Source organism: Podarcis vaucheri (assembly GCF_965113315.1).
Source record: "Podarcis vaucheri genome assembly, chromosome: 18".
NCBI lineage: Eukaryota > Metazoa > Chordata > Lepidosauria > Squamata > Lacertidae > Podarcis > Podarcis vaucheri.
In genome coordinates this window covers 6841637-6868378 of record NC_138756.1, presented here as the reverse complement: position 1 = coordinate 6868378, position 26742 = coordinate 6841637, and the positions used below count along the sequence as shown (strand labels likewise).

Genomic DNA, 26742 nt, shown 5'->3' with positions numbered 1-26742 from the left:
CGAAACAAAAAACAACGAGAGAATGGGTAATATTTAAGAATTATGTAAAACTTTATTGTACAAATAACTCCATATTAGCAGAAATTACGTGATATTTGTAAAGAAGAAGATCAAAGGAATGTATACAAAGCAGAAAGAAATGATATTATACAATATTATATTGTGAAGAGTGATAAATAAATAAATAAATATACAATATTATATTGTGAAGAGTGATAAATAAATAAATAATAAAAAGAGGACGCATTTGCCGACTTCTACTTTTAACCTGGACAGCATCTTAAAAAGCAGAGACATCACCTTGCCGTGTATTGTTAAAGCTCTGGTTTTCCCAGTAGTGATGTATGGAAGTGAAAGCTGGACCATAAAGAAGGCTGATCACCGAAGAATGGATGCTTTTGAATTCTGGTGCTGGAGGAGACTCTTGAGAGTCCCATGGACTGCAAGAAGATCCAACCTCTCCATTCTGAAGGAAATCAGCCCTGAGTGCCCACTGGAAGGACGGATCCTGAAGCTGAGGCTCCAATACTTTGGCCACCTCATGAGAAGGGAAGACTCCCTGGAAAAGACCCTGATGTTGGGAAAGATGGAGGGCGCAAGGAGAAGGGGACGACAGAGGACGAGATGGTTGGACAGTGTTCTCGAAGCTACCCGCATGAGTTTGACCAAACTGCGGGAGGCAGTGGAAGACAGGAGTGCCTGGCATGCTCTGGTCCAGGGGGTCACAAAGAGTCGGACACGACTAAACATAGCTGCCAAAGTTCCCCTTTTTTAAAAGGAAAATCCCTTATTTCGAATAGGATTCCTTGCAAGAAAAGGGGAAAGTTGACAGCTATGCGACTAAACAACAAGGAGTGTGGTGGAGTCTCCTCCTTTGGAGGTCTTTCAGCAGAGGCTTGACAACCATATGTCAGGAGTGCTCTGATGGCGTTTCCTGCTTGGCAGGGGGTTGGACTCGGTGGCCCTTGTGGTCTCTTCCAACTCTAGGATTCTATGATTCTAACAACAACAATTTTGAACTATGGATCGCTTTGGCGACTCATGAAAAAGAGGACATGTCCGGGGGGAAAGAGGACATATGGCAACCGGACATGTCCTGGGATCCCTGGGCAGAAGCTGGAAGGTTCACCTCCCACGCTGCGTTCTGCGAGCCGATTTTGCACCCAGATAAAGTGGGGGAAAGAGGAATGGATTTGAAGGGTGCGCTCACCCCCCTGCCCGGCCCAGGTGGCTCAAGAAGGGTTTCTGGCATTGTGCCTTGTCTGCCTTGAGACTGGGGGGTGGGGGTGACGGGTCTCCCTTACTTAGACCCACACCCCTCCCGCTTCTCAAAGGCTGCGCAGGGGCTGATAAAGGAATGCGCTTTCCTCGCCCCCATCCCTCTACTTTGCGCCCTCCTCTTTCTCCTGGCTTCCCCATTGGCTGCTTCGTAGGTAGCCCTGCGCAATGGTTGGTTGGCTGCCTGGCCTGTCACCCTCCCCCCCCTCTCCTCACCCCCCCCCCGCCACCTCCAGCTCTCTTTGAATTTGAAACTTGCCTCTGTGTTGCAAAAGAATCGAGTTTCAACCTTGGACTCCGGATGCAGAGAGAGAGGCTAGCAGAAAGCGCGCCTTGGCCAAGTTGAGACATTGTCTTTCAATTAAGGGTATCTGCAACATCTTTTGGAAACAAACAAACAAAGCCCAAAGAATCTGCCTTTTCCTCAAGCGGATCTTTGAGGTTAAGAAGAGGCGGGTTTGCAGACGAGGGTCTTGCTTAGGGGGACCCGTTTGGAGGAGAAGACCCGGAGGGGTCTGCGGCTCATGTGGAAGGATCGGACCAGGTAAGAGGCAGCAGGAGCGCGCGCGCGCGCCCGCCCCGGGGCAGCAGGGTTCACACGAAACCCAAAAGGCTGGCGACTGGACAGACTTGGAGTGGATGGGCTAAGCGCACTTCCTTCTTGTCTACTTGCCAAGACGGGAGGCTGTACGCCAGGAAAAATGTGGCTGTGCGGTGGTTTTTGGGTGGTTTGCTGATGGTCATGGCTTTGCTTTCTGTGAGATAGTTTGTTTTGGAAGGGAGGGAGGGAGAAGGAAGGAAGAAGGAAGAGAGAAGGGTGGAAGGAAGGAGGGAGACGAAAGAGAGAAGGAAGGGGAAAAAGAAAGAGGAGAAGAACAAAGGGGAAAGAGTAGAAAAGATAATAGAATTGTAGAAGTGGAAGGGACCCCGCCCAACCCTCTGTAATCCAGGAAAGGTAAAGGTAAAGGGACCCCTGACCGTTAGGTCCAGTCGTGGACAATTCTGGGGTTACGGCGATCATCTCGCTTTTCTAGCCGAGGGAGCCGGCGTTTGTCTGCAGACAGCTTCCAGATCATGTGGCCAGCATGGCTAAAACACTTCTGGCGAACCAGAGCAGCGCACGGAAACGCCGTTTACCTTCCCGCCGGAGGGGTACCTATTTATCTACTTGCACTTTTGACGTGCTTTCGAACTGCTAGGTTGGCAGGAGCAGGGACCGAGCAACGGGAGCTCACCCCGTCGCGGGGATTCAAACCGCTGGCCTTCGGAATGGCAAGCCCTAGGCTTAGTAGTTTAACTCACAGCGCCACTAAAATCTCCACTGAAGCATCCATGACAGACAGCCATCTAAACCCTGCTATGGCCACGAGGTCTTACCCCGCTGTCTCCTGGCATAATACAAACAATAACTTGGCATTTCAAAGAATCATCGAATTTTAAAGTGGGAAGGGACCCCCGCGGGTCATCTAGCCCAACCCTGGAATCTGCTTTGCCCAATGCAGGGCTCGAACCCACAACCCTTGAGATTAGGAGTCACCTGCGCTCTCGACTGAGCTGCCCTCCCCAGAAACACTTTAGTGGGTCTGCTGGGGCTGGGAAGGAAGGATTAAGATCATTCTGCCCCTTGAAGCAAACAGGCAGGTTTCCATCAAGTGGTCCAGGAGAAAATGGGAGCTCATTTCTAAAGAAGAGGGGCAGAAACATGTTCAAGTTGCAATCCGAGAGCTGGAAAGAACCTCAAACGTTCAGCTGTGGGGTTCCTAAAGTGTGGTCCGTAAACATCGTGCAGGTGGTTCCATGACATGCCTGCAGATTTGCGGGATTTTTAATTGTGGTTTTTACGGCTTGTTTCATTTCCCAGGTAGCTTTTCGTCGCAATGCATTTTGAATTTTATGGAATCGCAGTTGCTGCTGCAACAGGCAGAAAAATCTTGAAGTGGTCTGCAAAGACCCTTAGCGATTTTAAAGCGGGAGTTTGAGGGACATGGGTGGCGCTGTGGGTTAAACCACTGAGCCTAGGACTTGCCAATCAGAAGGTCGGCGGTTCGAATCCCCACGACGGGGTGAGCTCCCATTGCTCGGTTCCGGCTCCTGCCAACCTAGCAGTTCAAAAGCACGTCAAAGTGCAAGTAGATAAATAGGTACCACACCGGCGGGAAGGTAAACGGAGTTTCCGTGCACTGCTCTGGTTCGCCAGAAGTGGCTTAGTCCTGCTGGCCACATGACCTGGAAGCTGTACGTCGGCTCCCTCGGCCAATAAAGCGAGATGAGCACCGCAACCCCAGAGTCGGCCACGACTGGACCTAATGGTCAGGGGCCCCTTTACCTTTACCTATCTCTCCCACACTGGAGGACAAAGAAGGGTGCATCTGGGGATGTGCAGAGTGCCTTGAACGAACCACGAACTTAGTATCAGGGCCCAACCTCATGAAGTAGTTACCGCTGGAGTGGTATCTATTTATCTACTTGCGCTGGTATGCTTTCGAACTGCTAGGTTGGCAGGAGCTGGGACCGAACAACGGGAGCTCACCCCGTCGTGGGGATTCAAACCAACCATTCGAGAAACCACAGCCAACCACCTGCAGCTGGTATTAGACTGGAGGGCTTCTAAATGAACATGGCAGTTAAGCTGTTAATTGCTTTTAAATTTATTTTTATTTGTTTGTTTCATAAAAAGCCATACACCTCTTGACAGTTTACAAGTATAATAATAATAATAATTTAAAGAATCACAACCCTAATTTAAAACATACAAAACTGAAATTACCTCAGCTTTCTAAGCATTGAAATTACCTCAGCTTTCTAAGCATTGGGGGGTGGGATGGGGGCTTGACTAAACAAAAATGTTTTTTTATGGAGAAGGCGCGATTTCAAGAGCAATTTCAATAGGCGGTGTTATGTGGCACTTGTGCCAATTCTGCGGATCCAAGCAGTATATATAAAAGGGACCTAAGATCTGTACATATGTTTGTGAAAGGAGGAAGCTTCTGTTGATGTGTGGACACAGCGCCTCTGAGCACGTACAAAGTGTTTTTACTCCCTGGTTGGGGGGGTTAAATAAGAAACAATGCAAGGACAATGACTCTGATCATGAGTTTTCTGCTCCAGAGTTACGTATTTGCTGCAAACAATAGGAACCACAGGAAGGATGTATGTGGGAGGCAGAAAAGGAGAAGACCATTCAAAATACACAAACACCTGTTTTTTTAAAAAAATTATTAAGCTCTCACAGATTTGGATGGGGTCACGTGGCCGCTTGTAATTTGAGTGCAGAATACAAACATGTATATAAATGCAACGGAGTGCATAAAAATCGCCAGACCCGATTGAAACACCAGCTACTGCAATTTGTACACGAAATTTAAACGTTGAGAACAGTGTGGAGCAGACAGAATTACCCTCCTCGGTTAGGATTTAGAAAATCACACAGTTTAAAAGTCGGCACCCTGAGTTTAACGGCGGTCGCTAAGGATTTTTGCAGGTTCTGCTTTCGCCAGCTCGTTTTCACCCGCAAAGGAGCGCCCAGGGCTGAGATCATAATTACGATCCTAATCGCCAAAATCAAAAGTAAACACCGTTTTGCATCTGGATATTCATTCGGTGTTTTAATCCTCCCAGCAGCAAGTTAGTTGTTGTTGCTTAGTCGTTTAGTCGTGTCCGACTCTTCGTGCCCCCCTGGACCAGAGCATGCCATGGCTTCCTCCAACGAACCTTGGGAACTGTAGATTGCCAAGGGTGCCAACCTGAACTATAACTCCCGACGCCTTTAACAAACCGGGGGGGCCCGCGGCTGATGAAAGCACCCTTTTGTTGTTGTTGTTGTTTAGTTGTTTAGTCGTGTCCGACTCTTCGTGACCCCCTGGACCAGAGCACGCCAGGCACTCCTGTCTTCCACTGCCTCCCACAGTTTAGTCAAACTCATGCTGGTAGTTTCAAGAACACTGTCCCACCATCTCGTCCTCTTTCGTCCCCTTCTCCTTGCGCCCTCCGTCTTTCCCAACATCAGGGTCTTTTCCAGGGAGTCTTCTCTTCTCCTGAGGTGGCCAAAGTCTTGGAGCCTCAGCTTTAGGATCTGTCCTTTCAGTGAGCACTCAGGGCTGATTTCCTTAAGATAGCAGCAAGTTAAGGTAACCCAAAAGGATGACTCGCTGTTTAGCAAACCAAGTGCCGATTCCTTTTCTGAGCAAATAATCGTCTCAGGTTCTCCTTTCCGAAAGCTTGTCCCTAAATTCCGTTGGGTGGAGAGGCTTCAGTTTGCTCAAGCCTATGCATGGCCTACTCAGGAGTAAGGCTGACTGCAGCCACACAACACAACGCTAAGGTGTGTTTGCTCTGAATCAAGTCCCAGTTCCATTCATTTTATTGGTTTTCAGCCTTTGGACACACAAAACCATGCTCAGAGCTGCTTACAACAAAGGAACAGAGATTCATTTCCATTAAACGCTACCCCCAAAATATGTCATAATAACGTAGCATCAACCAGATGACTCTTTGCGTTCCCTTCCAACTCTACAGTTCTGTGATTCTGTGTTTCTATTTAAACAACGTACAGCACCCAGTTCCAAGAAGCTTCACCGTTTCAGTGCTTCAGGTTCAGCGTCCATACATAAGGTTACCAGATCTTTTTCAATGAATCCGGGGACACTTTAACTATTAAATAAATAAATACTACACCTTCGGGATAGGGACGCGGGTGGCGCTGTGGGTTAAACCACAGGGCCTAGGACTTGCTGATCAGAAGGTCGGCGGTTCAAATCCCCATGACGGGGTGAGCTCCCGTTGCTCGGTCCCTGCTCCTGCCAACCTAGCAGTTCAAAAGCACGTCAAAGTGCAAGTAGATAAATAGGTACCACTCTGGCGGGAAGGTAAACGGCGTTTCCGTGCGCTGCTCTGGTTCGCCAGAAGCGGCTTAGTCCTGCTGGCCACATGACCTGGAAGCTGTACGCCGGCTCCCTCGGCCAATAAAGCGAGATGAGCACCGCAACCCCAAAGTCGGCCACGACTGGACCTAGCGGTCAGGGGTCCTTTACGTGTTCAGGACGTTGATGCTGCAGCGATGTCAGTGGCAGAGGGGCGGGTGCCACCTTGACTTTACCCGCCACGTTTCCCCTTCCTCCGAGGCTTCTATCTCCTTTCTCCACGAGCTTGGGCAGCCCCTGAGTTGTTGGTTCTTCGGTGGTGGTGGGGAAGCGGTGTGCGGTGGGTCAGGCATGGAAGGCGGAGAAGGAGGGCCGAGAACGGCGGCTGTGGCGAGGCTCAGGCAGTGCGATGCCTCCCTTCCCATCGGAGCACCCCCAATCCCATTCCTACTTGCGTGCAAGCAGAAGGGTTGCGGGGATCCCTCAGCTGGGAATGGAGGCTTCCCATTGCCTAACTGAGAGATCTCTGCCCCCTCCTGCTTGCACGCAAGCTCTGATCGGCAGCATGAAGCCTCCCTTCACAGCTGAGAGATCCCCGCCCCGCTCCTGCTTGCACGCAAGTAGGAGTTGTGAGGCTGCTCCGATAGGCAGCGTGAAGCCTCCCTTCACAGCTTAGTTTCTGGGGTCAGGGAAGGTGGAGGCAGCCCGGAACCTGCACCTGAGAGCCCTTGAACCACCATCATATGGGGACGTCTGAGCAGCTCCTGAAGCCAGCCAGAGCCAACTGCTCCGGGCTGCTGAGACTGCCGCTGCTGCATTTCCCGGGGACATTAGATACAGCGGTGCCCCGCAAGACGAATGCCTCACAAGACGGAAAACTCGCTAGACGAAAGAGTTTTCCGTTTTGGAGGTGCTTCGCAAAACGAATCTCCTATGGGCTTGCTTCGCAAGACGACAATGTCTTGCGAGTTCCTGCTGGTTTTTTTTCCTCCCCCCCCCCTTTTTCTAAGCCGCTAAGCCGCTTATCAGCTGATCCGATCAGCAGATAAGCCGCTAAAAGCCGCTAATAGCGCTAATCCGCTAATCCGTCAATGGGCTTGCTTCGCAAGACAAAAAAACCGCTAGACGAAGAGAATCACAGAACGGATTCTTTTCGTCTTGCGAGGCACCACTGTAAAATCCGGGGACATTCCGGGGATGGAATTTGTCCGGGGACTTATTCGCAAATCCGGGGACTGTCCCCGGGAAATGGGGACATCTGGCAACCCTACTCTAGAGGTCTGTTTTATTGCAAATTCATGATGGTTTTGTGCTTTGGGAGCAGCCAGCCATGTACCCAATTTCAGCACTGCTTGCTCCTGCAAGAGATTTGGAGCAGTCGTGCTGCTTCACTTCCAGTCAGCGCATATCCTGCAGCTTCCTGCCAATATATCCTGCGCTCAGAAGAAATCCCCATTTAATTGCGTCACCTGTTTTCTCGCTGCGCAGGAAAAGAGGTTCAGGGGTTAAGCTTCAGCGAATGGTCACACAAACGTGTGAGGCGTTCACCTTTGACTCGCCTTCCTGGCCCTCCCATTGCAAAGAGAGCTTCCAAATCGTGGCTCCCGGGTGCAAGAAAGTGTGCGTTTAATTTATTAACTGCCATATCACTCAGGTTTGGGAGCAGAGGGGTCCTCAGGTTGAGGATTCGGAGGTCAAATCCCAACTCTGATCGCCAAACCAGATTGGAAAACAAACGTCAGGGCTCAGGAAAGCTGCCACGGGACGCTGCTTTGCCGACGTGATTTATGGCCCAATCTGTTATGGCGCCTAATATTTCCCTCGCTTGGTGTAACTAATTGGCTCATTAGTGGGAATATTTATGCCGCTCCAGAGCATGCCAAGTTGCCCTTCCATGGAACGGCTTCCTCCGTCAATTGTCAGCCTGCACTTGCAATCTTAGCCGGGTTTTCCAGAAAGCTCAACTTTGCCAGCAGCGCACTCGCAGAAGGGCTCGTTCCCATTGCAATCATAGTGGCGTATGATGCTTGAGAGATCTGCTAGTCCAGCCCCCTACTGGCTTCAGGGCCTCCAGTGCAACCACAACATCCCTGAGAGGTAGCTGTCCCAGAGGGCCAATCACCTCCCAAGGAAGCCTGTTCCGTTGTTGAACAGCTCTTTATAATAATAAAATAATAAATTTTTATTTGTATCCCACCCTCTCCAGCCAAAGCCGGGCTCAGAGCGGCTAACAACAGGTAAAAACAGCACAGTGTACATAAAATTGCGCAGTTAATTAAAATACGTTCCAGAATCAATTCAGAATCAAATTAATGGCAACCATCGGATTAGAGTTCTGTGAAGATTACAGAAGGAGAAAGGGGGTCAGGCTGTGCCTTGGCCAAAGGCCTGGTGGAACAGCTCTGTCTTGCAGGCCCTGCGGAAAGGTGTCAAGTCCCGCAGGGCCCTGGTCTCTTGTGACAGAGCGTTCCACCAAGTTGGGGCCAAAACTGAAAAGGCCCTGGCTCTGGTTGAGGCCAGCCTAACCTCCCTGTGGCCCGGGATCTCCAAGATGTTTTTATTTGAAGACCATAAGGTCCTCTGTGGGACATACCAGGAGAGGCAGTCCCATAGGTCCAAGGGTCCTAGGCCGTATAGGGCTTTAAAGGTTAAAACCAGCACCTTGAACCTGATCCTGTACCCCACCGGGAGCCAGTGCACTGGGTGAATGTGATCCTGTGGCAAAGACCCTGTAAGGAGTCTCGCCATGGCATTCTGCACCCGCTGGAGTTTCTGGGTCAGTCTCAAGGACAGCCCCACGTAGAGTGAGTTACAATAATCAAGCCTGGAGGTGACCGCCGCGTGGATCACAGTGGCTAGGTCAGGGCGAGAGAGGTGAGGAGCCAACTGCTCTTGTCATTGGAAAAGCGTTTCTTAACATTCAGCCAAAATCTGCTGGGTGTTACAGAATTCTCCATGGGGAACTCTATAAGCACAGCCGATCCCAGCAAACAACAGCACTCAAATTCAGTACCTATCAGCTGATCAGCGCTGACTCAAAGCCCTCGGCTGTGGTGCATAATTTCTACAGGGAGCACCACAGCACAGCCGATCCCAGTAGCCAAAGCAGAATCTGAAGGCAGTGCTCGCCCATCAGGGATCACCTCTGACTTCAAGCCTGCTGGGATCAGCGGCATTACAAGATTCCATAGCACAGCTGATCCCTGCAGAGAGCAGAGTTTGAAGTCAGTGCCGATTAGCTGACTGGAGGCAACTTCCAGCTGTTCCTTTGCAACACAGTCTGTAGAGCAAACTCACCTCAACTGAAAAGGAAACCCATCCAATTGGGTCTTCAATACAGTCATACCTCGGGTTACAGACGCTTCAGGTTGCGTGATTTCGGGTTGTGCACCACACCGAACCTGGAAGTACCGGAACGGGTTACTTCCAGGTTTCGGAGCTCGTGAATGCGCAGAAGCGCTAAATCGCGGCACTGCAGGTTGCGAACGTGCCTCCCACACGGATCACATTCGCAACCCGAGCATCCACTGTACTGGATACAGTGCTCTACCTGGGGCTACCTTTGAAGGTGACCCGGAAACTAATCCAGAATGCAGCAGCTAGACTGGGGACTGGGAGTGGCCACCGAGACCACATAACACCGGTCTTGAAAGACCTACACTGGCTCCCAGGACGTTTCCGAGCACAATTCAAAGTGTTGGTGCTGACCTTTAAAGCCCTGAATGGCCTCGGTCCAGTATATCTGAAGGAGCGTCTCCACCCCCATCGTTCAGCCCGGACACTGAGGTCCAGCACTGAGGGCCTTCTGGTGGTTACAGGGAACCAGGGAGAGGGCCTTCTCGGTGGTGGCACCCGCCCTGTGGAACACCCTACCACCAGATGTCAAAGAGAACAACAACTACCAAACTTTTAGAAGACATCTGAAGGCAGCCCTATTTAGGGAAGCTTTTAATGTTTGATATATTACTGTATTTTAATATTTGATTGGAAGCCGCCCAGAGTGGCTGGAGAAGCCCAGCCAGATGGGCGGGGTATAAATAATAAAATTATTATTATTATTATTATTATTTATTATTATTATTATTATTATTATGCATACAGAGCTCTAGTCCCACCCCCAAAACGAACTTAATTCATGTTCAGTTCCGCTGGGGCTGCTTTCAAGGGGAGGTCCGGAGATCTTTGAATGAATTCAGCAAACTCGTTCATTCAAAGCTGAGTCAGCCCTCGTTCCTCGGGACAAACCACACACATCTGGGTTTAGCAACAGTGCGGATGGAGGTGGTCACCGCTGAAAACAATTGAGGCCTCCTTTTTTTATCTTTCTGGTCTGCTCCTGTCCCTCCTTCCCTGCATCTCTCTTCCACAAGCTGCTCCGTAAATTATTCAGGTCCTCTTTGTACAGCTGTATGAAAAATTTATCCCCTTGGCAAGAGAGATGGCTATGTAGAGCAGGGTCTCTGGTTGCAAGCGACAGGAGCCAGCAGTCGCTCCGGTAATTGAGCCCCAGAGATGTTGGCTTCCAAAACGAAGCTAGAATCATACAATTGTCAAGTTGGAAGGCGCCCTGAGAGTCGTCTTGTCCAGCCCCCTGCAAGTTGTAGTTGTTGCTATTTCAACGAATTAGTTGCTGACTACAGAAAGAGGGGGACGCGGTTAAACCACAGAGCCTAGGGCTTGCCGATCAGAAGGTTGGCGGTTCAAATCCCCGCGACGGGGTGAGCTCCCGTTGCTCGGTCCCAGCTCCTGCCAACCTAGCAGTTTGCAAGCACACCAGTGCAAGTAGAAAAATAGGTACGGCTCTGGCGGGAAGGTAAACGGCGTTTCCGTGCACTGCTCTGGTTTCACCAGAAGCGGTTTAGTCATGTCCTAGGCTCTGTGGTTTAGACCACAGCGCCACCCGCATAACTTTAAATAACAAATTACTATTATTATTATTATTATTATTATTATTATTATTATTACTATTATGTCTGTGTGCTCTCGCCTTTTCCAGAAAAGATGGACACTTTCAGCACCAAGAACCTGGCTCTGCAAGCTCAGAAGAAACTTCTGAGCAAGATGGCGTCCAAAAACATGGCCAGCGTCTTCATTGACGACACCAGCAGCGACATCCTGGACGAACTCTACCGGGTCACCAAGGAGTACACGAGGAACCGCAAGGAAGCCCAGAAGATCATAAAGAACCTGATCAAGGTGGTCATGAAGCTGGGTGTCCTCTACCGCAACGGACAGTTCAACGCGGACGAGCTGGCCCTCATGGATCGCTTCCGGAAGAAGTTGCACGCTTTGGCCATGACCGCCGTCAGCTTCTACCAAATAGACTTCACCTTCGACCGGCGGGTCCTGTCCAACATGCTGAAGGAGTGCTCTGAGCTGCTCCACCAGGCGGTCAACACCCACCTGACAGCCAAGTCCCACTCGCGCATCAACCACGTCTTCAACCACTTTGCGGACTACGAGTTCCTCTCGGCCCTCTACGGGTCGTCCGAGCCTTACCGCACGCACCTGCAGAGGATCTGCGAAGGGCTCAACCAAATGCTCGACGAAGGGAACATCTGAGAGCCCGGCCTGCCAGCTTCCAGAAAGCTTTCTGTGTTGGCAAGGGAACATCAGGAGATGGTTGTTGATTTTGGTGGCCTCCACTTGGACTTCTCCATGCCGTATGGCACGAAGCAACTTGTGGTCTTTTGGGGTTCGGCTTGGTCATGCTTAGGGGCTTACAGGGAGGGTGTTGTTCCTGGTTCAAATGGTCCGTCCTCCTCCTCCACTTCATGTGGTAATGTTAATGATAGTAGGAGAGGATATATTGATGAAGTATTATCCTTCCTTCACTCACGTTTGAGTCATGCAGCAGAGCAGATTCCCCTCAGTTTTGAATCTCTTTAGTTAAGTACAGTGATACCTCGGGTTACATACGCTTCAGGTTAGATACGCTTCAGGTTACAGACTCGGCTAACCCAGAAATAGTGCTTCAGGTTAAGAACTTTGCTTCAGGATGAGAACAGAAATCGGGCTCCGGCGGCGCAGCAGCAGCAGCGGGAGGCCCCATTAGCTAAAGTGGTGCTTCAGGTTAAGAACAGTTTCAGGTTAAGTACGGACCTCCGGAATGAATTAAGTACTTAACCCGAGGTACCACTGTCATCCAATCTGGCTTGCCCAGATGGATTATTCCTGGTGTCCCCTTTTTATCCCTCTTAAAAGAATAAAGGCACAAGAGTCTTTCCATAAAAGTAACAAGAAGTTTACTCACATTCAGTTCAGTTTGATCCCTGAAGGCAGACTTCAGCTTGTGGTTACAGAACACAGTGTGAGTTCATCTCATATGGAGATTAAGACCGTGTGCTGCTGGCTGAGAGCCGGCAGACAGCAAAATACATTAAGAGAACAGTATCAAGAGAAGAAAATGGCTGTGTGACTTGGTTCTTTTATGGAGTCAGTCTGGGCTGGACCCATCTCCCAGGTCAAATGCAGGGGAAGGATCCTCCAGACCAGCAGAACAGGAAGTTACCGTGTTTTGCGCCCCATAAGACGCTCCGGCCCATAAGACGCACCTAGTTTTTTGGGGGGGAAATAAAGAAAGAAAAAATATTTCCCCCCCCAGGTGCGGGGCTGGAAGAACCAGGTCGGGGAACAGTGGGAAGGCACGCTCTGCCTCCCCGCTGTCCCCCGAGCTTGTGGGGCTGGCGATGGGGAGAAGTGCACCAGTCCCGGGACTGCAGGCAGCTCTGCGCAACCCTCGGAGCCGGTCTCCCGAGGGTTGCGCAGAGCTTCCTGAAGCCTGGAGAGCGAGAGGGGTCGGTGCGCACCGACCTCCCTCGCTTTCCAGGCTTAAGCGAAAGCCTGCATTCGCCCCATAAGACGCAGGCACATTTCCCCTTCATTTTTGGAGGGGGGAAAGTGCGTCTTATGGGGCGAAAAATACGGTATACTGACTGGAGTACTATCCCCTGCTTGTGCCCATTCTAGGGAAACAAGGAATGTTGTATTTGACTGCGCCAATGGATCACATCCCACACCTCATTCCCACAAAATGAAATGGTTTTGCAAAGACCTTCCCTTACCACCAGATGGAAGGTGGGTCTGAATCCGGCCTTCTCCAAAGCAGAAGGTTTGCTTTGCAGGGTCATCAGGCTGAAAGACTCCCTAGCTTAGCGTCCTGATTCCAAAAGCGGACAGGCAGGTTCTTTGGGGAAGCCCTCGTGGCAATTTGGGCTAAGAGGTTGTCTCACACACACAAAAACAACCAACCCCTTCCTCTTCCTAAACATTGCAGGCTGGGAGGAAAGCATAGCTGTCAACCGTCCCTTATTTGGCGGGACACTCCCTTATCCCAGCGCCGTGTCCCGCTGCTGTCCCGGATTGATGATGTCCCTTAAATTTCCCGGGTTTCAATGCTGCCTGGGAGAAAAGGGCTACTACCCCCCACCTCCCAGCCACCCCCCACTCGCAGGGATAAGACCCATCCCCACAAGGGTCTGCTTACATCGCAGCAGGGCCTCAGTGAGCATCCGTCTGTCTCGGGAGATAAGGGAGGAGCGTGCCTTCGGGGGAGAATGTCAGCTTGTTGGAGAGTCACAGCGCCCTCCACCCAACACACCCAAGAGTCCGTAACTCCCGGGGCGCACCAGGAGCTGCAAAAATCATGTGCACTTGGGGGTGGGGCACGACTATGGTGCCATCTGGCGGCTTCCTCATAGAATCATAGAGTTGGAAGAGACCACAAGGGCCATCGAGTCCAACCCCCTGCCAAGCAGGAAACACCATCAGAGCACTCCTGACATATGGTTGTCAAGCCTCTGCTTAAAGACCTCCAAAGCTGGAGACTCCACCACACTCCTTGGCAGCAAATTCCACTGTCGAACAGCTCTTACTGTCAGGAAGTTCTTCCTAATGTTTAGGTGGAATCTTCTTTCTTGTAGTTTGGATCCATTGCTCCGTGTCCGCTTCTCTGGAGCAGCAGAAAACAACCTTTCTCCCTCCTCTATGTGACATCCTTTTATATATTTGAACATGGCTATCATATCACCCCTTAACCTCCTCTTCTCCAGGCTAAACATGCCCAGCTCCCTTGGCCGTTCCTCATAAGGCATCGTTTCCAGGCCTTTGACCATTTTGGTTGCCCTCCTCTGGACACGTTCCAGTTTGTCAGTGTCCTTCTTGAATTGTGGTGCCCAGAACTGGACACAGTACTCCAGGTGAGGTCTGACCAGAGCAGAATACAGTGGTACTATTACTTCCCTTGATCTAGATGCTATACTCCTATTGATGCAGCCCAGAATTGCATTGGCTTTTTTAGCTGCCGCGTCACACTGTTGGCTCATGTCAAGTTTGTGGTCAACCAAGACTCCTAGATCCTTTTCACATGTACTGCTCTCAAGCCAGGTGTCCCCCATCTTGTATTTGTGCCTCTCATTTTTTTTGCCCAAGTGCAATACTTTACATTTCTCCCCCGAACGAAAAGCGGCCAGCTAACTCCCCCCATCCCTGGACTCCAGTGAGACTTTGGGAGCTCTAAGCATGCGGAGGTAACCCCGTCCAGCCCATCCTGTCGGGCGGCAGGGCTCACCCCCTTCTTTAAAGGGCCAGTGAGGAGAGAACTATCGCTACTTTAGCCGCCCAAGGCATACCTTACGACTTTAGCATGCACGGCTAGATATGCAGGGTCTTGCTCGGCACAAGATCTAGGGCAGGCATGCACTGGCGGAGGAAGAGGAGGCTGGGGGGAGCACCCAGCCCCCGGCAGCGCGATCCCGGCAGGGTGCAATCGCGGCTGCCCCTCTCGCCCCCCTCCCCCGTGCTGGATGCCCCACCCCCAGGACGCGCGCCAGCCTGCCACCTGTGCCACAGCACGAAGCTCCGCCACTGCAGGCACATGCAACAGGTCTCTTGGGAGTTGGGTGTCCCTGATCTAGGGGGATGGGGATCCCTTTAGATTACCTGCTGCGCTGTTTTTCTCTGGGACATTGTCACCTCTCGCCGGGACCTGGTGACGATCCTGAAGCCAACCTGCCCGAGCTGATTTTTTCTTTTAATGACCATTCCCCTACATATTTCTGTTGTCGTATCACAGCACTGTACACATCCGACATGGGGGAAAGGAAAGGAGATGGTTGACTAAAATCACTTATTTTGGCTGCTGGTCCCTTATTTTCGAGGCTGCTGGTCCCTTATGTACCGTATTTTTCGCCCTATAGGACGCACTTTTTCCCCTCCAAAAATGATGGGGAAATGTGTGTGCGTCCTATGGGGCGAATGCAGGCTTTCGCTGAAGCCTGGAGACCGAGAGGGGTCGGTGCGCACCGACCCCTCTCGCGCTCCAGGCTTCGTGGACCTCTCCGCAAGCAGCGGGAGCGCTCCCGCTGCTTGCGGAGAGTTGCCGGCATGCCGAAGCCTGCGCGCGCTGGGATCAGCGCGTCCAGGCTTCGCGGACCTCTCCGCAAGCAGCGGGAGCCAGCGCTGGGCTCCCACGGCTTGCAGAGAGCTGCCTGTTTGGGGGCTGGGGTCGGGGGAAGCTCGGGCCTCCCCCGCCCCAGCCCCGCGCCTGGGGGGGGAATAATTTTTCCCCCTTTATTTCCCCCCCCAAAAAAAAACTAGGTGCGCCTTATGGGACGGTGCGTCCTATAGGGCGAAAAATACGGTAAGTCCCTCTGTAAGTTGACCGCTATGGAGGAAAGATTTATTCTGCCCTGCAGTTTGGCAGCACTCAGATACAGTGGTACCTTGGTTTACAACCATAATCCGTTCTGGAGGTCCGGTTGTAAACCAAAACCGGTTGTAACCCAAGGCGTGCTTTCGCCAATGGGGCCTCCAAAAAAATGGGTTGCAATCCAAAAAAAGGGACACGCAGTTCGGGGTCTGACGTGGTTGTAATCCAAAACACTTGCAAAGCAAGGTACCACTGTACCTTTGGCCAGTTCAAAATCCCGTTTCTCGGTCCTCATTCCTTCTCCATGAATTTGGCCGACCCTTTTTCAAGGCGTCTGAAGGTCACAGCATTGCATTCAGAGAGAAAGTATACCTAGCACTGTGCTAGTTTGGCAATATTCACTGACGTAGTTCAGAAATCTCTGAGCTGCACCTGGAAGCAGTTCCCAGAATTTCTAGGTGAACAGAATGTGAATTAAGTTCATTTTGGGGTATAATCTGGAACGATTTCGAGGTCTTCTTCAAGTTTATTCTTTTACATGTGTTGTTGAGTTTTGATTTGCTTTGCTTTCTACTCTTTAGACTCTTTGAGCCTTTAAGCTTAAAGATCATAATCGCCGGGGGAAATAAATTAAACCATCCACATTCCGCTGTGTGTCTTTTGGTGTTTTCGTCGTCTTCTAGAGTATATTTCATACTTCAGTGAAGCACATAGGTGGGCAAACTAAGGCCCAGGGGCCGGATCCGGCCCAATTGCCTTCTCAGTCCAGCCCACGGATGGTCCGGGAATCAGCGTGTTTTTACATGAGTAGAATGTGTCCTTTTATTTATAATGCATCTCTGGGTTATTTCTGGGGCATAGGAATTCGTTCATTATATATTTTTTCAAAATATAGTCCAGCCCCCAGCAAGGTGGACCAGCCCCCTGCTTTGTGAAAGCCCTCCATCTTTCCCAGCACCAGGGTCTTTTCCAGGGAGTCTTCTCTTCTCACGAGGTGGCCAAAGTACTGGAGCCTCAGCTTCAGGATCTGTCCTTCCAGTGAGCACTCAGGGCTGATTTCCTTCAGAATGGAGAGATTTGATCTTCTTGTAGTCCATGGGACTCTCAAGAGTCTCCTCCAGCACCATATGAGATTGTAAAACTATAATTTGAAAAACCAAATTATTATTATTAATAATAATAATAATACAGTGGTACCTCGGGTTACATACACTTCAGGTTACAGACTCCACTAACCCAGAAATAGTACCTTGGGTTAAGAACTTTGCTTCAGGATGAGAACAGAAATCGTGCTCCAGCAGCAGTGGGAGGCCCCATTAGTAAAGTGCTGCTTCAGGTTAAGAACAGTTTCAGGTTAAGAACGGACCTCCGGAAGAAATTAAGTACTTAACCCGAGGTACCACTGTAATGAAAGGGACGCGGGTGGCACTGTGGGTTAAAGCACAGAGCCTAGGACTTGCCGATCAGAAGGTCGGCGGTTCGAATCCCCGCAATGACGGGGTGAGCTCCCGTTGCTCGGTCCCTGCTCCTGCCAACCTAGCAGTTCGAAAGCAAGTAGATAAATAGGTACCACTCCGGCGGGAAGGTAAACAGCGTTTCCATGCGCTGCTCTGGTTCGCCAGAAGCAGCTTAGTCATGCTGGCCACATGACCCGGAAGCTGTACGCCGGCTCCCTTGGCCAGTAAAGCGAGATGAGCGCCGCAACCCCAGAGTCAGCCACGACTGGACCTAACGGTCAGGGATCCCTTTACCTTTTTACCACTGTAACAATATTAATGAATAAAGATTTACATTGGGATCTGCTGCCTCTGTGAACCTTGCCACCTGAGGCGGTCGCCTCACCTTGCCTCATGGGTGAGCCGGCCCTATTGGGAAGATATTCCTGGACTTAAGCCGACCCTTTAAGCCCAGGAGGTCTCCCTTCTAAAAATGAAGCAAGTCAAAGCTTGCTCGTCTCCCAGAATCCTGGAGCATCTTTCTTGCCAACCCCACCAGCTGCCGGCGAACGCTGAGCAGCTGGAGTGTCGGCAGCTGCACGGAAGCGCCGCAGAACGACAGGTGATTGATGCTGCCAAGGAAGGAGGCCAGAGATGCAGCAGCAATCCCTTTCCACTCGTTAGTCAGCAATCTGCTGAGAGCCTCGTTAATTACATGCCAAGGAAAGCGGTCCTCGGAGGAAGGACGGCTGCTCGCGGCGAAACACAGGAAGATTCCCTACCCAGTCAGACCAAAGCTGGTTAAAGAGTGTGGTTGCTGGTAACGCCAAGGTTGCAGGTTCGAGTTGCATATTCCTGCACTGCAAGGGGTTGGACTAGATGACCGCCAGGGTCCCTGCCAACTCTACAATTCTATGGTTCTATCTGTCCGAGAGGCTAATCTTCCCTCGGTAGAATTACGGATCTGGATTAGGACACTTAACTATTGGCTTCGCCTAAACTCAAATCCCCCAAGTCTAATATGCCTAGTGCTGCAAGATTGTCACAGGAGCGCCCGGACTAAAATTGCCTATCAAAAACTTCACTCCTGTGGTTTATCACTGCAACAGCGACTCACTTTGGGTTTTAGCAAAGCAAACATTCCAAATTGTCAGCGCCTAAATGATCTTGAGTCGGAACAACTTGGCCACAATAAGGAAATTTTGCCCGTGGTATGACTATTTTCCACCTTCCCATTTCGACTCTCTGGCGCACCATCTGCATCACCTAGCAATTCTAAAACATAGACGCGCTTTTACTCTCGCAAGGTTGAATGTACTGCCCTCGGCTGGACTTGAGGGACGATTCCAACAGATGCCACACGAGAAACGCTTATGTCCCTGTGGAGATGGCAGTCGTGAATTGGTGGCACACGTCTTCTGGGTTTCTGGGGGTTTTCCTATTGTTATTCTGCCTCTCACAGCTACAATAAACCTACCATTAAAATTACGGACTGGTCATTTCTTCGTCAGGGGGCAAACGGGCAAATTTAGCAGGGGATCAAATACTTCCCCCCCCCTCACTGTATGTTGCTTTGAATGTATACTTTACATGTGATTTTCTTCAGTAACGTCTCGTTCTGGGTTTTGGGGGATGTTTCAACATGTTGTAAATCACCTTGAGATTTTTTTTCTTTAAAATACATAGTGGTTATGGAAAGGGGGGCAGCTCTGGCTTTTGCTTTTAAATTTTTCTGATGCTGTGGGTGGGAATGTATTCATGTGGTAGAGTCATCATTTATCGTCCCATGTCATTCTACAACATAATCTTACAAGTTTATTTTGACCTTGCACCAGGGGTTTGGTTGCTTTTTATGGCGTTTTGAGTTGCATTGTTCCTTCAAGAAAACTCTTCAGTACAATATATATACAGTGGTGCCTCGCAAGACGAAATTAATCCGTTCTGTGAGTCTCTTCGTCTTGCGGTTTTTTCGTCTTGCGAAGCACGGCTATTAACGGCTTAGCGGCTTTAAGAAAAAGGAAACAAACTTGCAAGAACTCGCAAGACGTTTCGTCTTGCGAAGCAAGCCCATAGGGAAATTCGTCTTGCGGAACGACTCAAAAAATGGAAAACTCTTTCGTCTTGCGCATTTTTCGTCTTGCGAAGTACCACTGTATATTTAAAAAGAACAATACTAGTAACAATAAGACACTGCTCTTTTCAATGCTCTTCAGCATGGGTAAGCAAACTAAGGTCCAGGGGCCGGATCCGGCCCAATCGTCTTCTAAATCCGCGGACGGTCTGGGAATCAGCATGTTTTTACATGAGTAGAATGCGTCCTTTTATTTAAAATGAATCTCCGAGTTATTTGTGGGACATATGAATTCATTCGTTGTTGTTTTTCTAAATTTAGTCCGCCCCCCCCCCACAAGGTCTGAGGTACAGTGGACTGGTCCCCTGCTGAAAAAGTTTGCTGGACCCTGCTCTTGAGAGCAAGATAGACGAGACTTGCACACCAATTTTTATTAGCGCCCAGGAAATGGACGCAGCAGCAGCAGCAAAGAGACGAACAGAGGCAAACTGTAAGATATATATATTCTGATTTATTCGAACTATTGCCCTTTTTCACCAAGGAAGAGAGAAGGTGGGATTCTGTTGTGGTTATTAATCTGGCTTATGGAGGGGGAAGACAAGGTGGGGAGGGAATGCGCCGGTGTATTTATTTGGTCCTTTCTGGATGAAAAATGATCAGAGGAATCGAAACTTCTGTGATGGTTTTCGGACGCAGTCTCTCTGTGACAGCTGCCGCTGGAAACGAAGGTTGCTAGGATGATAAACGGCGCCCCACATTTATTCCCCGCACCGCCGGTGACAATTCGTATTCCAAAGCAGAACACCAGAAACATCTCAAGAGGAGCTTTCAGGGTTTGTGGCGCCGAAGCACTGTGCAGTTTTGCAAATGCCTCCCCCAATTCCTACTCCAGCGTAGCACAGGAGGTCCCCACCCCTGCAAGAGTCGACCAGAAAATCCGCTTGCAATGTCCCCGGCAAAGCACAGCACCTTCTAACAGGCAAGGGAACTCGGCGATTCACAGCTCGTCGTGGGCAGTTTTGGCGACGATCAGCAGCTTGGAGAGTTCTGAGCGGAATTTGCCTTCCTTGTGAGACACTGCAAAGGGGAGAAGACGACAGAAGGGTGAACAGAAGGGCAGAAAACACAAGGAAAGGCAGGAACACAGCTGCTCAACAGCGGAAAAGTCTCTCCTTTTTAAACAGAGGTTGGATGGTTGTAGGATCACGCAGGTGGCGCTGCGGAGACACGATTTGTTCTCAGACCAAAGGGGCACAGGTAACCAATTTGCCCACAAGCAGTCTCTTGAGAGGGACGCGGGTGGCGCTGTGGGTTAAACCACAAAGCCTAGGGCTTGCCGATCAGAAGGTCGGCGGTTCGAATCCCCACGACGGGGTGAGCGCCCATTGCTCTGTCCCAGCTCCTGCCCACCTAGCAGTTTGAAAGCATGCCAAAGTGCAAGTAGATAAACAGGTACCGCTCTGGTGGGAAGGTAAATGGTGTTTCCGTGCGCTGCTCTGGTTCGCCAGAAGCGGCTTAGTCATGGTGGCCACATGACCCGGAAGCTGTATGCCGGCTCCCTCGGCCAGTAAACCGAGATGAGCGCCGCAACCCCAGAGTCGTCTGTGACTGGACCTAATGGCCAGGGGTCCCTTTACTTTTACTAGTCTCTTGAGAGTCCCATGGACTGCAAGAAGATCAAACCTCTCCGTTCTGAAGGAAATCAGCCCTGAGTGCTCACTGGAAGGACAGATCGTGAAGCTGAGGCTCCAATACTTTGGCCACCTCATGAGAAGAGAAGACTCCCTGGAAAAGACCCTGATGTTGGGAAAGATGGAGGGCACAAGGAGAAGGGGACGACAGAGGACGAGATGGTGGGGCAGTGTTCTCTAAGCTGCCAGCATGAGTTTGACCAAACTGCAGGAGGCAGTGGAAGACAGGAGTGCCTGGCGTGCTCTGGTCCATGGGGGCACGAAGAGTCGGACACGACTAAACAACAAAGTCCCAGTAAGCAATTTGCCCACAAGAGGACAGAGCCGGCGTACGTTATCTGAGCTACAGAACAAGCTTCAGAAAACCGACCGCTGCTTAGGAGCCACAGATGTGACAGTTAAGCTCCCGTTCTCCATACATGCGAAAGGTCAGAAGCAACAGCCTTCTCCGGCACATCCCTTGCAACCGGTACACTGCCATCAAACATGGAAGCTTGATTTATTGATAGATAGATAGATAGATAGATAGATAGATAGACTGATGCATGCATGCATGCAAATTGCATTGATATCCCACTTTGCTCCATTGAGCTCATGATGATATGCAGTCTGACTCTAAAAAAATATCCTTCACTCCAGGGAAGCCGTTTAGGATGCAACCCCAAAACCACCTAGCGAGCTTTGAATCGGGTGATGAGACACCGGACTAAAGATTTTGGATATAATATTCAGTTAGAATCCTGGGAAAGATTATGGAAGGAAGGTATCGATTTTACTGCATGCAGTGCACTTGAAGAAACTGTTGTGAAAATGATGTACAGATGGTATTTAACACCAGCTAAACTGGCTAAAAGGGGATGCAGGTGGCGCTGTGGGTTAAAGCACAGAGCCTAGGGCTTGCCGATCAGAAGGTCGACGGTTCGAATCCCCGCAATGACGGGGTGAGCTCCCGTTGCTCGGCCCCTGCTCCTGCCAACCTAGCAGTTCAAAAGCACCTCAAAGTGCAAGTAGATAAATAGGTACCACTCCAGCAGGAAGGTAAACAGTGTTTCCATGAGCTGCTCTGGTTTGCCAGAAGCGGCTTAGTCATGCTGGCCACATACCCGGAAGCTGAACGCCGGCTCCCTCAGCCAATAAAGCAAGATGAGCGCCGCAACCCCAGAGTCGTCCGTGACTGGACCTAATGGTCAGGGGTCCCTTTACCTTTACCTTTAAACTGGCTAAAGTGTACAAGACAAGAACCAATGAGTGCTGGAAATGTAAGGAAAGGGAAGGTATATTCTACCACATGTGGTGCTGAGCTCCTCTAACTTCTCCTGCCGTGAACGATCTGGGGGCTTTGTCCCCACCAAGCAGCCCTCTGTCCCCCAGAGTAGTGTCATCAGCCCCTCCCGCTGCCACTCACCTGCCGTTTCGGTCACCTGGAATTCCTCCTCCTTTAAGGGAACGTCACTCTGCCCTCCAGCCGCAGCCGTGGACTGCAACAAGACAGAAGGTACTCAGACGGGCATGTCCCAAAATTTCTCTCCCGCCTGCTGCTCAAACTAGTCGTCACAGGAACACAGGAATCTGCCTTCCACTGATTCAGGCCGCTGGGTCTATCCAAGCCCAATGCCATCAACACCAAGTGTGGGGAAGGAACCCTTTGGACTGCCAGGTTTTCTGAGAAACCAATTCTTATCATCCCAAGCAGCAAGCCTTGGCCAGTGGAGTTGTGGCCAAGCAATGTTCGGCAGAACAAATTTTCCCCACACCTGGTCTACACTTCCCCTTACTACCGAGCCAGGTTCAAGTCTGTTGTATGATAATAATAATAATAATTTATTATTTATATCCCGCCCATTTGGGTTTCCCCAGCCACCCTGGGCGGTTCCCAACAGAATATTAAAAGCATGATGAAACATCAAACATTAAAAGCTTCCCTAAACAGGGTTGCCTTTAGGCATCTTTCAGATGTCAGATAGTTGCTTATTTCCTTGATATCTGATGGGAGGGTGTTCCACAGGGCGGGTGCCACTACCGAGAAGGCCCTCTGCTTGGTTCCCTGTAACTTGGCTTCTCGCAATGAGGGAACCACCAGAAGGCCCTCGGAGTTGGACCTCAGTGTCCAGCTAGAAAAATGGGGGTGGAGACACTCCTTCAGGTATACTGAGCCAAAGCTGTTTAGGGCTTGAAAGGTCAGCACCAACACTTTGAATTGTGCCCAGAAATGTACTGAGAGCCAACGTAGGTCTTTTAGGACCAGTGTTACATTGTCTCGGTGGCCGCTTCCGGTCACCAGTTTAGCTGCCGCATTCATAGAGCGCATGGCAGTAGTCCAAGCAGGAGATAACAAGAGCATGCACCACTCTAGTAAGACAGTCTGAGGGCAGCGAGGGTCTCAGCCTGCGTACCAGATGGTAGACAGCTGCCCTGGATGCAGAATTGACCTGCAATTTTGGACAGCTGTGAGTCCAAAATGACTCCCAGGCTGCGCACCTGGTCTTTCAGGGGCACAATTGCCCCATTCAGGGCTAATCTACTAAGCCCTGCACAACTTAGGTCCAGGGACTGCCCAAACCCCGATAACCCAACTCACTACAGGGGTGGGGGAGGCTCATTTGATAATAGCAAGAGTCGCCCCAATCCTGTGGAACTCCCTGCCAAAAGAGATTCAGGAGGCGCTTCCTGTGCCAACTTTCAAATGCCTGATGATACATTTACTAGGCTATCAGACCTATGAAGGCCATTAAGAATACAATTATTTTCATATTGAGATATTTGTAGAATTTGGAAGAAATTCTTCCAACTTTTCTTCTTTTTTTCTTCTTTTCTTTTCTTCTTTTTTCTCTTTTCTTCTTTTTAGATATATGTGTGTGCTCATCTGAAATATATATATATATGTATGTATGTATGTATGTATGTATGTATGTATTTAGGGACGCAGGTGGCGCTGTGGGTTAAACCACAGAGCCTAGGACTTGCTGATCAGGAGGTTGGCGGTTCGAATCCCCGCAGTGACAGGGTGAGCTCCCGTTGCTCGGTCCCTGCTCCTGCCAACCTAGCAGTTCGAAAGCACGTCAAAGTGCAAGTAGATAAATAGGTACCACTCCGGTGGGAAGGTAAACGGCGTTTCCGTGTGCTGCTCTGGTTCGCCAGAAGCGGCTTAGTCATGCTGGCCACATGACCCGGAAGCTGTACGCCGGCTCCCACGGCCAATAAAGCGAGATGAGCGCCACAACCCCAGAGTCGGCCACAATTGGACCTAATAGGCAGGGGTACCTTTACCTTTACCTTTACATGTCCAGGTAAATAAAACAGGAATCAAGGAGGAATGCGGAATGCATTTAGCAAATCCCAGAGGTCATAAACAGGAAAGGAAGGATGGCAATGAAAGATAGTATTTACCATCTCCTTGTGAACTCTTGACTGGACCTAATAGTCAGGGGTCCCTCTACCTTTACCTTTATGTATGTATTTGCAATATTTTGCTTATATTTTATAATGATTATGTTAAATTAATTAATTAAAAAAGAATACAATTGAATGACTGTATTCAATAACTAAGAACAATTGGTGTCTGTTTTTAATATCGTTAAGGTTTCTATTGTGTGGTTTTATTGCTCTAAACACTTTTGATATGTTTTTTAATTTGTATTTTTTTTATGATGTAGCAGCATACAAACACTGCTATAAATAAACACAATGAAATTTGGACAGGGCCGTTTCTACGTGGAGATGCCAGGGATCAAACAGGAGACCTTTGGCCAGCCCCCCACCTCACCCTAGAAACAGAAAAGACTTACGTAGGCCATGCCATACTCGATCTTCGCTCCTTTGACCTCGCCTTTAAACTGGGTGAAGAAGAGGTAAGACTTCCCTTGGGGCCTTGGACATGAAAGGAAGGGACAAAATGTAAAGCCACAGGTTGTATGCGGGTTATATGTAGGGATGCAGGTGGCGCTGTGGTCTAAACAACCGAGTCTCTTGGGCTTGCCAGTCAGAAGGTCGGTGGCTTGAATCCCCACGACGGGGTGAGCTCCTGTTGCTCTGTCCCAGCTCCTGCCAACCTTAGCAGTTTGAAAGCACACCACTGCAAGTAGATAAATAGGTACCACTGCGGCAGGAAGGTAAACAGCATTTCCGTGCACTATGGTTTCCGTCACAGTGTCCCGTTGCACCAGAAGCGGTTTAGTCCTGCTGGCCACATGACCCGGAAAGCTGTCTGTTGACAAATGCCGGCTCCCTCGGCCTGAAAGCTAGATGAGCGTTGCAACCCCACAGTTGCCTTTGACTAGACTTAACCATCCAGGGGTCCTTTACTTATGCAAAGATTTCAGGCTGGGTGATTAAGAGGAGATGTTCAGGTGCTTAAACTAGGGGAGGGGAAGAGCAGGAACGTGCTTGTTGGTCTTGTCATCTTTGCTGCGCAGCCAACAGACTCTGGCCTCACAGCCCTCCCCACACTGAACATGCACAGCAGGGAGCCCACCGTAGTCGAAGAGGCTATTTGTGTGATTTAGAACCTGCCACAGTCCCAACCTACGCAGACTTTGGCCCTGCGATCCACGGACAGTTGTGAAGCAGAGAAAAAGTGATGCAATCTACAGGGCGGGGTTTGTAAGCCCATCCCAACACTTCTCCTATCCCAGGGATGTCCAACAGGTCAATGTCCAAAAAAAGCTCAACAACTGTGGCTGATCCTCCCCCAAGAAGCTCCACAACTTTGGTCAATCCAATGGGTAGATCACTGCCAGTTTTTTTTTATAGTGAGAGTAGATCGAAGTCTCTTGGAAGTTGGATGTGCCTGCCCTATACAAACCAAACCAAACCTTTATTATGGTCATATTATGGGGGGCTGAAAAGGTAAAGGTAAAGGGACCCCTGACCATTAGGTCCAGCTGTGACCGACTCTGGGGTTGCGGCGCTCATCTCGCTTTATTGGCCGAGGGAGCCGGCGTATAGCTTCCGGGTATGTGGCCAGCATGACTAAGCCGCTTCTGGAGAACCAGAGCAGCGCACGGAAACATGTTTACCTTCCCGCCGGAGCGGTACCTATTTATCTACTTGCACTTTGACGTGCTTTCGAACTGCTAGGTTGGCAGGAGCAGGGACTGAGCAACCCCATCGCAGGGATTCAAACCACTGACCTTCTGATTGGCAAGTCCTAGGCTCTGTGGTTTAACCCACAGCGCCACCCGTGTCCCAAAAGGGGGGGTACAGTCATTTAAAATCTGAAAAATTATTAGTTTGTAAAAATCTAAAAGAAGCTAGGGAAGTCTAAAAGAAGGGTTAGGAACATTAGACGGATGTGGCAGAGCATAAGAGGTTAGTATATACAAGACTACAGCTATCAGTCTACAGAGCACTCTGATGCGAGTGCTCATTAAATCTAGTTTGAGGCACAGGTCATCATCGTCTGATGAATTTTGAGTGCTGCTGTGCAGAATCTGGCAACACTGCATGTTGTTGCAAGGTTGGTATCTGAAAGCAGCGAGAAGGTATAGAGTTGTCCTGTGCACCCTGGGTACTTATACAGTGGTACCTCGGTTTAAGAACATTTCTGTTTACAAACGATTCACTTTACGAACTCCGCAAAACCGGAAATAGCATCTTGGTTTGAGAACTTTACTTCGGTCTACCTACAGGACCACCACTACTGGTATGTCCCGCAGAGGACCTTAAGGTCCACAAATGACAACACTTTGGAGGCCCCAAGTCGCAAGGTGGTTAGATTGGTCTCAACTAGGGCCAGGGCCTTTTCAGTACTGGCCCCTGA

The 26742-nt window shown here is 50.0% G+C and overlaps 2 protein-coding genes across 5 annotated transcripts in view; one reads left to right on the top strand and one right to left on the bottom strand.

The window, feature by feature from the left end:
* The first annotated feature begins 1565 nt into the window (after window positions 1-1565).
* Window positions 1566-26742, top strand: part of TNFAIP8L1 (TNF alpha induced protein 8 like 1) — a 162731-nt gene continuing 137554 nt past the window's right edge. For 2 of the 4 annotated variants that reach the window (XR_014215195.1, XR_014215196.1), the window contains exons 1-2: window positions 1692-1822; window positions 11134-12063. Coding sequence is in view for 2 of the 4 variants with exons in the window: in XM_082206781.1 (XP_082062907.1) it covers window positions 11139-11699 (561 nt within the window). In the remaining 2 variants the exon portion in view is untranslated. Of the gene's footprint in view, window positions 1646-1691; window positions 1823-11133; window positions 12666-26742 lie in introns of those variants that run through there. The other 2 variants (XM_082206781.1, XM_082206780.1) reach the window with 2 other exon arrangements.
* The window catches only part of MYDGF (myeloid derived growth factor), a 10585-nt gene continuing 3627 nt past the window's right edge, over window positions 19785-26742 (bottom strand). The window contains exons 4-6 of the mRNA XM_082206791.1: window positions 24770-24851; window positions 22390-22462; window positions 19785-20370 (exon numbers count right to left, since the gene is read on the bottom strand). Coding sequence (XP_082062917.1) covers window positions 20291-20370; window positions 22390-22462; window positions 24770-24851 — 235 coding nt within the window. The 3' untranslated portion in view covers window positions 19785-20290. The remainder of the gene's footprint in view (window positions 20371-22389; window positions 22463-24769; window positions 24852-26742) is intronic.